The sequence below is a fragment of the Vidua chalybeata genome, chromosome 1 (genome assembly GCF_026979565.1).
Source record: "Vidua chalybeata isolate OUT-0048 chromosome 1, bVidCha1 merged haplotype, whole genome shotgun sequence".
In the NCBI taxonomy this organism is placed as follows: domain Eukaryota; kingdom Metazoa; phylum Chordata; class Aves; order Passeriformes; family Viduidae; genus Vidua; species Vidua chalybeata.
In genome coordinates, this window is record NC_071530.1 from 44,005,352 (window position 1) to 44,017,766 (window position 12,415).

The 12,415-nt window shown below is 42.5% G+C and overlaps 1 protein-coding gene across 1 annotated transcript; it reads right to left on the reverse strand.

Moving 5' to 3' along the window:
• Nucleotides 1-10,401: 10,401 nt before the first annotated feature.
• LOC128793893 (C-C chemokine receptor type 8-like) lies at nt 10,402-11,457 on the reverse strand. Its single transcript, XM_053953327.1, has one exon. It carries the CDS (start codon nt 11,455-11,457, stop codon nt 10,402-10,404), a length of 1,056 nt encoding a protein of 351 aa, XP_053809302.1.
• Between the last annotated feature and the right edge of the window lie 958 nt (nt 11,458-12,415).

Below are 12,415 nucleotides of genomic sequence, written 5' to 3' on the forward strand. Positions count from 1 at the left end.
AGGTGGGGTCTCACCAGAGCAGAGCAGAGGGGCAGAATCTTTTCCCTTGCCCTGCTGGTCACGCGGCTTTGGATGCAGCCCAGGACACGTTTGGCTTTCTGGGCAGCAAGTGCACATCACTGGGTCCTGTCCAGCCTCTCATCCATGAGCTCCCCAAAATCCTTCTCCCCAGGGCTGTTCTCTGTCAGTTCATCCCCCAGCTTGTGCTGATACCGAGGGCTGCCCCAACCCAGGTACAGCGCCTTGCACTTGGTCTTGTTAAACTTCACAGGGTTCCCATGGACCCACTTCTCAAGCTTGTCCAGCCCCCACAGATGGCATACCATCTTCCAGGTGTGTCAGCAGCCCCACTCAGCTTGGTGTCATCTGCAAATTTGCTGAGGGTCCACTCAATCCCTTTGATAATAAAGATATTAAATAGTACTTAGTCCCAGTACAGACCTCAGGGGGACACCACTTGTCACTGATGTCCATTGGGACTCCGAGCCATTGACAACTTCCCTCCAGACAGGACGGTCTGACCACTTGCTAATCTATCTAACAATTCACCCATTGAATCCATCTCTCTCCAACTTAGAGAGAAGGATGTTGTGAGGGCTGTTCAGAAGTCCAGATAAACAACATCCATAGCCCTTCCCTTGCCCACTCTTGCAGTCACTCCATCACAGGAAGCCACTGGGTTGGTCAGGCAGGACTTGCCCCTGGTGAAGCAGTGCTGGCTGTCCTGAATCACTTCTCTGCCCTCCACATGGCCTAGCACAGCTCCCAGGAGGATCTGTTCCATGTTCTTCCCAGGCACAGAGGTAAGGCTGACAGGTCAGTAGTTCCCAGGGTCATCCTTCCTACTCTTTTTAAAGATAGGTACAATGTCTCTCTTTTTCCAGTCACCTGGGACTTCACCAGACTGCCATGCCTTTTCAAGTATCATGGAGGGGGGCTTGGCAACCACTGTCAACCAGTTCCCTCAGGATTCTGGGATGCATCTCACTGGGTCCCATAGATCATTATAAAACAGGACTGATTAATAATATGGCTACTTCTCTGCTCCTTATGGAGTCTTTTTCAATTTTATAGCAAGACTACTTATTTAAAATTTGCACTCTTTTGGCAGCAGCTCTTGACCAGTCTCTCTAAGACTGCAGGGTGTTTTCCTACAGTATTCCTGAAAAGCTGTAAGACTGGCTTGTGCTACAATTATAGCTGGATTTTTTCATTTCCTAAAAAATTTATTTCAATAAACCCATAGATATATGACCTCATCACACGTGTTACAGGGAGTATGAAAGAGACTTATAAAGCTGTTTCAGAAAGAGTGCTTAAGCAAGGCTATAGGAAGAGGGATGTGATGGCTGGAATCACATAAGGGAAGGGGCTGTGTAGATTTTGCTGTAAGTACAGACAGAAAACCATTGAAAACTTTCAAGCCTAAGCAGAAAGTGTCTTCCCTACAGTGACACAGTGGATAACAAGGAGATCCAAGACACATTTCCGTTCTATACCACCTCCCTCTGAGTTGCTGTCTGAATTTGCAATTCTTTTTTACCACTCAGGACATCTCTTCCTACTCAATGTACAGGCTGCTAGTTCAGAAGTCTTGTTTGCATGTTTCATCTTTTGTGAACTACTCTGCCTAGTAAAGAACTAATTTGGCTTTCAGGACAAAAGCATGGTTTTGCACATATTGTTTGGAAAGATTTTTAATTCTTTGTGCCTCCAATCTGGGTGCTTAGGCTGAAGACAAGTGGACAGTGTTTTCAGGCTGCCTGAGCCCCAATTGCTCCAACCTTTGAAAATCAGGATTGGTCTCTTTCCAAAATGGTAATGCAAATAATCTGAAGCTTCGAAAAGTTTGAGCAAGATTAAAATACAGGAGGAAAAAAGAAGACACATTCAAAGGAAAGGCAACATTTCATATCAGGCACTTAATTTTAAGCACTTGTCACTACATTTTGAGCTGTAGCCAAATTACTATCATCTTATAGAGGATAGAGCCTGTTACAAAAGAATCCCCTGAAAATGTCATTGTCAAACATGTTGAGACTCTGAAGAAATCCAGGGGAAAGAAATTATGTTTATTGGTCTAGAAAGCACGGCCAGTGAGAAGTGTCTGTGAAAGGACTAGAGGATCCCTCAGGCTTAATTTCCATTATTTTACTCATAGTATCTTTCCTGTATGGGTTTAATGGGCTTTATGAACATTAACTCATTCATGTAACTCCCTAGGACATAGAAGCAGAGGAAGCAGTGGGAGAAAAGTCTCCCAAAGTCAGAGACATTTCCAGGAGAAGATTGCCATGTAAAATTAGGTTCTCCATCTCCATAAAAAATTAGAATGAACAGTAAGAAAAGAGTACATAAACTTTGGCAGGCTAATCCATTGAAATTCTATAAATAGGGAAGTACTGCTTGACCAAAGGGAAGAATCAAAAAAGCATGAGGAACTTCTGCAAGAAAATTGTCCTACTTCATCTGGAGCTTTCTACAAGATGCCACAACAGTACCACTGAGATAATTAAAACAGGGGAATCAAACCATAATGTGCTTATATTACTCCATCAGTTGCTGAATGTAAGAGAAAACTAGCTTCTTGTGACAATAATACAATGTTATGTGCATACTGCAGTCAGGCTACGGGGATACACTTAAAGGCACTGAAATAATTTTCCTTTTTTCTTGAAGAAGTATATTTTCCTGTGGAGGGAAAGAGATGCTGGAGACAGATCACTAATGGCTAAAATATTGGTAATGTTACCAACCAGCTTACCTAAATAGAAATGACTGGTCTTCAGCTATATGCCAGTAAGACTATAGCAAAGATAAGAGATGGCCTTGCAGTTCATCTCATTTTCTAGGCTTTCCATGGAAGGAGAAATGCTGACTTCAGTCCCTGTGTCAAAGCCTATTCAAGAATTTCAGGCAAAGCAGGACAGCATGAGGGAAGGTACATACTGAGGGAATTGCTTTCCTATTGCTCCAGTGTGCTTCAGCCATTTTTTATTATGAAATTGAATGAAGTAGATCTTTTGTGCTAAAAGAGGAATTCAATAAACATCTCAATGAGACCTATGCTGTGGACTCCTCTCAAGCACCCTCACCCACCACAGCTCGCATCAGACATTTTGCTGACTGTCTTCAAGTTTACAGGGACAGGCATGTGGCAACTTTGAGCACAAGGAGGAGCATAAAGTAGATTTTTGCAAGACCTGTTAGTAGGGAATTTTTTCCCAGCTCCTTCAAACTGGAAGGTGTAGGCTGCAGGAATCATCTCTCCCATCCTTAGTTGATAGTTGGCTAGCTAATCTAAGGGCTCCCTCACTAGTCAAGGAACAGAAGTAGGTATTTGCAGAGGGTGGCAAACTGTTCTAAGTTACTCCACCTTAGCCTGGAATGAATCACCTTATGTAGAGAGCTCTCTTTAATGATATAAACAGCCTTAGACAACAACAGCCAGCCTGTGCATTGATAAAACTTGCAGGTAACTTGGATGAAGACTTCAAGGTTTTTGGTGATGAGAAACCATTTATTCTGGAAAAACATCAAGTCAAATATTTTTATTTTGCTGTTCTTTGGGGCCGAGGTGATTTTTTAGCAGGTAAGCCTGATAATGCTGTCTACTTCCATTGCTGAAGAGAAATAGATCTAAGGTAGATCTAAAGACCAGTCCAGGTGGTGATGCACCCAGAAGCTGGAACAGATTTGTTATGGCACTATGAAGACTGTACTCTGCTCGTGTCCATGAAAATTGCATGTGCTACCTATCATGGCACAGAAGTAAGGCTGAAAAGCCTGTCCTCCTCTTCCCCTACATATTCACACCCATTCAGGTGTTCTAAAACTGTGTTTTGAGGGGGGTAGGAACATACATAAAAATAAAACAGTTTCTATTGGTGGCTTATTCAAGTTGCCATTAGCTGCTCAGGTGTCACAGTACTTTCTTACAGCTTTAGGGCACTTCACAGAGCCTTGGAGGAGTAAGACTTGGCAACAGAGATGGAAGTAAACTTGGAGACCTATATATTCTTAAGATATTCTGCACTACTCACAGAAGAATGACACAAGGACGTATCAGTGCAATCTGCCCTTCATGTTAACATCTCCTCACAAAGATTGTGGAGCTCAGTACCCCGTCACAATGCTTGGTTCAGTTTGCAGAAGGCACCCTCTCAGCTGAGGGACTGGTTATTTAGGGTTCTCTTTATTGCACTTCACTACAGTGTAGGAGCAGGCCCTATTTAATGCACAATATCCAGGTCCTTCTCAAACTGTAGAATTCTGCTTTTCTCTCATGATCATGTCTCTAGTTCTGTCAGGCTAATCTCTGAGTCCTTCACAGGTATTACTGTATTTGCCTTCTTACCACATTTATGAGATGAAGCAATACAATTATGTCCATTTTGCCAGCATCCACTAATTTGTAGAACCTGGTTTGTAAACTGTTTTTCTCCAAAGCAAAGTACTGTGCTGGGGTAGGGCTCTCATCTGTTGTAGCTTCTGGTTCTTGATCTTCACACTGATTCTTGGAACATGACGATCACAACAGCAGAGGCTATCTATGAAGATCTTAGTGTAAGTAGAAAGGGAAGGTGCTTAATTTGCGTGCTAGAATTAGTGACTCTGGGGTGGGTAGGATAAAATCAGCACTAAGTGTTTCACACCCTTGATGAATCTTGTGCCTGTCCTGTGATAAGCCTGCAGATTCCAGTATTAATTGTGGCACAGGACTTGGCATCTCTGAAATGCAAGTCTTGCCTGATTTTTCTTCTCAGGTATCTGCAGGATTGCTCAGTGAAATTGAACCAAAAAGACAAAAATGGCTCCAAATGGTCTTCAGTCTTCTCAGAGACTGGCCTCACACTCCTGTGCACCTACCTGGGACACCCTGCTGTGTTTCTAGAAAACTCCCCATGCAGAGTCCAGCAGCTTGGTAGTCACACTACACCAACTTAGACACATAATGAATCTGATGTTAGTCATCTTCTGACATGTTTTATTTATGGTGGAGACACTACTTCCTTTATAACTTCTATAGAGAAAACAGAAGAATACACAGGGCTTCAGATAAGTCATCAAATCTTTTTTCACAGTCCACAGCAATTTAACCAAAGACAGTCTGTGGTACTACAGACTTCAAATTCTTCTCCATCCTCAGCAAAAGAGGATGACTGTGATATTTTCTGTGCTGTGGTAGATTGCATCCTCTTTATCTCTCTTTTTTTTTTTTTATTTTTTTTATTTTTATTTTTTTTATTTTTTATTTTACATCAGTACTAATTGCTGTCCTGTAATGGGAATGGAAGAGGTAGCTTACAGCTTTGTCACAAGGCAGATATTTACACCTGCTCTATCAGTTGAATGGTTGTAGATAGGCTGTTTGTGCCACAGTGCAAAACAGTCTCAGCAAGAGTGATAGGAAGCAAAGTCCATCTGTATTTGTAAAGCTCTCAGATCACATTGCAGGAGTTGCTTTACATTTAGCACAGGCAAACTAGCTTCTTGGAAAGATTAAGATAAAAGCGAACCACAAGTAAGTGGCAAAAATAACTTCAATGAAAAAGCTGTGTGAGTAAGATAATTTAAAGGAAAACTGGTACTTCTGCCTCAGCTGTACTGAGTTATGCTGAGATAAGCGCCTACATAAAGACCTACATGAATCTTAGGGAAAAAAAGTATTTTCATTGCCTGAAGTGCACTTGGTTTCACCTGAAATCTCAAAACCTAACTATCACTGGCACGTTTGTTTGGGGAGTTAACCTTGTACACTGGTGTTCCATTTTACAAGACTTCATCAAGTGACACTGTATTTTCAATACTATTGCATATTGGAGAAGTTCACTGTCTATTACTGTTTTTCACATGTCCAGGGACTATTTCTTGTCTCCTGGTTGTTCATATGTTAAATGCATTAAACATTAAATGCTCACACAGTGCTCACCACTGGCACTTCCAACTTTCCTCCACAGATTTCACTGAAAAGACTGTCAGGGAAGTCTAAGTCCCCCCCCAGCCTGTGATTTCTTAATCTGAAATCAGGGAGTCTCTCCTGACGTGTAGCCTAACATTTTCTCTGCCTGAAAAAGAATCTTAAAAAAATTAGGGCCAAAGGCTCTGGATATGAGCCACAACCTGGAGAAGCTGTGTCAGAACACTGTGACAAATGAAAAGTTTGTCAGCTAGCTTGAGAATCAGTGTGAAGGAAGAGAACAGCTTGAGTCATTAGCGGGAGAGACAGACTGGCCAGCTCCCACTGCAGTGCACTGGGACAGATGAGAGAGGACACCTGATTATCTTCTTCAGGCCAAGAGAAGGAAAGGAACTGCTGACAGAGAAAGAGAGAGAGAGCAAGCAGTTGGGCACAGGAGTCATCTAAGGGCCACCAGAGTGGTGAGCAGACCTCTGAGATTTTTGGGTTCTTAAAGAAAGTTATAGTTAGGCATGCTTCAGAACTTAGTGGGGTTATGAGGTCATTTCAGCAGAAATTGCAAACCACAGAAAGTTTTGTATCTCACTTCTGGGTTAATTATTAATGCATTTGGAGTTTGCACTGGATAATGTATTTTGGTTATAACGTGTTATAACCAAATTAATTAAGAGCAAAACCATACAAAAGGTATGAGGCAGAAGGTGGCATGAGGTGTGTTTCTGTAGCCAAGATTCTAGTGTAAGGACTACAAATAGTTACAGTGTGTGGCCACGAATAAGCAATGTCATTGATTTTGGCTATTCCAACTATCCTTCTTTATAACTGGAGCTTAAATAAGAGAAGGAGGTAATACATATTTCTTACCTGTATCTTTTTAACTCTGACATCAAGCCCCAGAAATATTATGGAATTTCCCAATGAGCGCTGTATCCTGCCACACTGAATTCAGTGGTGGATCTCAAACATGTGGCAGATTTCTCATGACCCTAGCCTGAGGGGTGGGTGAAATGGAGGACATCTGAAATTCAGTCTCACACCTTCTTAAGTTTGGGCTATCCCATGGTAAGTCAACAGAACTGAGGAACACTGTGAAAGCTCTGAACTTGTCAATCATAGGCTGGAGAAAAGCCAGGAGGAATCAAAAACAGCACCACAATATACCTTATTATTTTGCTTTTCTAACTGTCAGTGCCCCTTTGCAGTGCTTTGCACAGTATTAGTATACTTCACTTACTTTAAAGGTCTGGGAGATGTTTTTGAGGATGTGCACATTTGGCCAAGAGGCCTTGGAGTAGAGTAAGGTCAGACCTGGATAAGATTACAGTGCCACAGTCATTATGCTACAAAAGGACAGAGAAACATGAGACAGAAAAGTCAGTGAAACATGTTAGATGAAAATCAATAGCTAGAATGTTCAAGCCCTTCAGAACACACACAGTTCAGAACCAGGTAGGGAAGTGTTACTAAGTGTGAAAAGTAGTATTCAGTAGTTTAACTGGCAATCTGGTATCAATGGTTTCAATACAGCTTGGTTTCTGGAGAAACAATAATTGCTTTAGATACGCAAAATCTCATTAGATCTGTTCTACAAACAGCAATAATTTCCATATTCCCTCCTCTTCTGAATAATGATCACATTTCCACTAATTCAGTGGAACAAGACTGAGCTGTATATTTTGGCATATATATTCACAGTATCACACCGAGCTCCAGGAAATCCAGGTGACATTAAACCCGACTGTTACTTGATGCTTTTGCAGTGGTATTTGCAGCTGACAACATTTGAGCACATGAAAACCTACTGATCTGGTTATGAGTTGATTGCAAAATTTCTTTTACCAATTTTACTGTGTTTCAGAACCTTGAAACTGAGGAAATAGTGCAACTGCTACCTGCTTTATTCCAAGATTATTATACCTGCAGAGAAAAGTAGATTGTTGTTGACAAGTTTCTGCCTAAAAAACAAAGTATAATTGAAGAAATGGCACTACCAGCTAATTATTATCTTGTGAATGTAATGCTCTTTCCCAGAACTCTTTCAGTGCATACAAATGCAAAAATTTTTGAATATTGTTTGGTGTCTATATAGATTCTTTCCATCACATATAAGAGTAGCATAAAGTCTTGTGGTCCAAACCATTAAAAATAAAATTTCATGTTTAGAGAAGAGGCACAATGCTTCTAGGTGCTTTGCTGTGTACAAGTGCTTTGAGGTGATGCTGGGTGTATTTGTGTCTCTGTTCTGGTAGTTCTTACAATAAAAGGGGCAAAATACCTACATGTATTATTCCTTTTCACAACCACTTTATACAGAGGAGGAGCCTGCTGAAGGGAAAAATGTCCTCAGAATCTGCAGTCTGGCTCTGTGAGAGATTTGCTGTGCTTGAGCCCCACCCCAGAGGACGTGGGGCTTGGATCTACGCTCCTGAATTCTTAAACACCAGTATTTTAAATACAGCAGTGGAAGATGTAGGGGGGAAGAACTCTTCAGTGAGACCAGCAAAGCACATTTTTTTACTCTTTGGTTAAGGCTTCACATATCATTTGGGCTGAATTCTGCTACTGCACACACACAGACAGCATTATTTCAGTAGAAGCTGTACCAAAAAAAAAAAAAAAAAAAAAAAAACAAAAAAAAAAAAACAAAAACCAGAGTTTGACCCTTGTTTTGTAAGCTGGAGAGAATCTTACTGCTCATTGGGAGAGTGCCAGTGGATGAGGGCTGGTCAGACAACATTTCCATTATCCCTTCCTCTCAAAACATCAGTTAAAGCAGAATATGCAGTTATAAGTTCTGTTTCTTATCCCTTCCTGATCTGAAAGATCAACAGGAAAAATGATGGCAGGTGTCACTGAATATTTTAAACAGAAATACTTTCATCCAAACGCCAAAATCTGGCCACAGAGAGAAGATACCTGACCTGAGATGCTGACCCACGTTTCTTTTCAATCATTGAAGTCCCTATGCAGTCCAAAAAAACCCACAGAAATGCATAAACAGAGAGCTTTATTTCCAAATAGAAGTTTTCTGAGTAGTAAAACAATATAATAATTGAGTTGCAGGGCATCTCTTACCCATTGGGGAATAAAACCTAGAAATGTTACTTATGCTATCTATAATAAAAGAAAGAAGTATTTTCTGTACCATTTAGTTAATAGCAAGTATATTTGGCACCAAGGTTAATTTTTTTTTCTTTTTTTAATTTTTAGGAAGCATAAAAACATGAAATTATATTTTCAGAAGGAAAGGTCGAATTAGGAAAATATTTTAAATTTTTATTACCTCAAAAAATAAAATCTTTGACAATATCCAGGCTGTGTTTTTCCTGATTTCAGGCGTTCTCTTGATTAACTTTAAAAAATGTGTTTGCAGTAACACTGGCTCAATATAAATGTTATTTTTTCCCTGTGATTTTTTACTGGGATTTGGAGAACAAAGCCTCCTCAGCAGAAAAGTGGAGATAAGATTTATTTTGTGGAAGAGCTTCAGGGTGCCTCTAAATTCCATCAGATGCATTTATGTGACACCCATTCAAAAATATGCAACCTCAAAGTTTCCTTATCCTAATCGAGGCTTGTGAGTCATTAGGCAGACTATCAAGAACCAAGACAAAAAGGGTGTAGCTAATGTTTATTTGAAGAAAGCATTTTTTAAATGGCAGAAAATAAAGACATTTGGAAAAAGAGATGGAGCCTACTTTGATACAAGTAATTTTATGATGGTTACATTTCGCAGTGAGCGCTGCAGGCACAGAGTTGGAGGTCCCACAGCTCCAGAGGTGATGCAGAGTCCCCACGTGCTCTGAGGACATTTTCAAGTGTAGGAGCCTCCATGAGTGACCAGTATAGTGGCCACCTGGAGCCATTGCTTTGTTATTTTTGGAGGCATCGCTACCAAAGACTGCTCTGGTTGGCAGCAGTTCCAAGGATTCCAGGGCTGTGCCCCTGGGACCATCCCACAACAAGCAGGGTGCTGAGCTGAGGGGGTTTTTTGTCTGGGATCTGAGGCAGAGTGGAAACTGTGACAGTGTCTGAGGTGATTCCCTCTTTGCAATGTGAGGCAATCCCATGACTGTCTACTTCCCACTTTCCAGGGGGGTGTCACACACTTGTCCCAGGGATGTAGGGATTCAGCTTCCACAAGGCACAGCATACTTGGGGGTGAGGCAGAAGCGTCACTTTTGTCAGAGGAGAAAATAGATACTAGAGGAAGCAGCCTGCTTGCTGATGTGTACTAAAGGAGCTCTAAAACGTAATTAAAAATTATTCTGTGGCAATGTATGGTCACCATTTCACAAATGCACTGGTTCTCTTGGGAAATCAATGTCACGAGTTCTTACGTGGCAGCTGACAGTGTATCCCAACAGGAGGCACAGGTATACTGCACCTCCCAGGGGATGCTGCACACATGGTACGACCTCCAGGACCACAGCAGACCTTCGGCCAGCCCCTCACACCAGCAGAAGGTGGCTCAGGTGTGCTCACAGGACCCCTGCACTGTCAGACCAGCCAGAGACCTGGGTGGGTGCCGAAAACGACTGTCCAGCCCCGGCACCTCCGGCAGGGCTGGAGAGGATGCGACCACAGGACTGAAGGAGCCCTTTAAGATGGGCCTTGAATGTCACGCCAGCGAAGGCGTAGATGACAGGATTCAGGCAGCAGTGGATGAAGGAGATGGTTTCTGTCAGCTGCAGGGCCAGAGCTATCTGGAAGCTCGCCTTGCAGTCATTGATGATGTGCAAGCTCTGCAGAGAGTCCAGGAACAGCGCGATGTTGAAAGGAGTCCAGAAAAGGAAGAAAACGATGACGATGATGAAGATCATCTTGATCGCCTTGACCTTGTTCCGGTTTTTGCATTTTTGCAGGTTTTTTAGTATCTGAGTGTAGCAGCAAAAGAGGATGCTAAAGGGAATCAAGAGGCCCAAGATATTGACTGCAAACTGAGAAGCAACCTTCCAGGTATTGTCACCTGTGGGGTATGTGGGGACACACTGCAAAGCCTGCTCGATCTCCAGCTCCTGGCTGAACATGATGTTGGGTACAGAGGCCAAGCCAGCCACCAGCCACAGGATCAAGCTGATAATTATGCCACAAGTGGCTGTTCGTATCCTCATGGCATAGACAGCATGGACAATTGCTATGTACCTGTCTACGCTCATGAGGGTTATAAAGAAAATACTGCTATAAAAACCTGTGTAGTAAATGCCAGCCATTATCTTACACATGGCATTGCCAAAAACCCACTGGTCTGAAGCGTAGTGGGCTTGGAAAGGGAGGGGCAAAATGAAGAGGAGATCAGAGGCTGCGAGGTTCAGCAGGCAGATGTCAGTCATTGTTGTTAACCTTTTCCTGGTCAGGAGAACCCAGAGGACCAAAGAGTTTCCCAAGAGGCAGAAGACAAACACAAGGCAGTACAGAATTGGCAGAAAGAGGGATTTAAACCTGTGAACGTTGTTTCCTTCATTACAGGGAGCAGTGTTTTCATCGTATCCATAGTCATATTCTGTTGTGCCAAGGAATTGGCTGGTGGGATTCATCTCAGATACCTGTGCAGGAAAGAGAAAGGATTAGACATGTCTGGCTGTGTCCTGGCACAGCACTCCCACGGTAGCTTCTGCTTCTGTCTGAGCTGTGTTGAGCCTGTGAGTCAGCCTCCAGGCAGACAGGGACTACAAAATTCAGTCTTGGTCTCACTGGCTGGACAAGAACAGCTGTACCACACAAACGGCTGCCCTGTAGCCTGCTGATTGTTCCTATACATGTGTAAGTGTGAGCACTGGGATGCTCTCTGTTTCCCTGAAACTGCTTTAGTGCTAGTGGACCAGCCCCTCGTCATTACAGTGACGGAAAAATTCAGGTGTCTGAATAGTCATAATGATAAAAAAAAACAAACCAAACAAATCCTGCATCTGATCTAAGGATCTCAATTTTCTTGTGCTCCCTGGGTGGGGAAGCTTTTTGCCTGTAGCATAAAGACCCTCATAAAAGTGTTTTGTCTGATGAAGCTGTCACCAAGCAGCATAACCTCATTTTTAGCAGAGCTGATCAGGGCTAGGTACTGGCACGTGCAAGCTACTTTTCCATGGGTGGGTCCAGGATTGCATACAAAAAGCTCTCCAGCAACAAGGAGTTCACAGGGCTGCACAGCAACACTCGCAGTGCCAAGCTCTGGGCTGCCACCAACCTCCAGGGCAGCTGGTGAACAGCTTGGCTGTGCCTTTTGCCACAACACAGCAGCTTAGCGCTCCTGCCTATTCTGTCCAACTTCAGTTTTCTAGCATAGAGAAAACCAAAACATTAGCAGGAGTGGTTCCTATCTCTCATTTCTGAAGAATTGGAATGAAGGCAGCCTCACAATAGTAAAATAATCTGACATGCTCTCCAAGAGTGAGTCAGTGCTTTAGCAAACTATTTTATTGTTTCAGATGTCAGTTCATGACCCCTATAAAAGCAGATCAGGTTTCCAGACTTGAGTGTTCACATTTTAAGAAGTGA

Coding starts and splice junctions, on each gene's coding strand:
- LOC128793893 (XM_053953327.1), bottom strand. CDS start 11,457: ATGAATCCCACCAGCCAATTCCTTGGCACAACAGAATATGACTATGGA.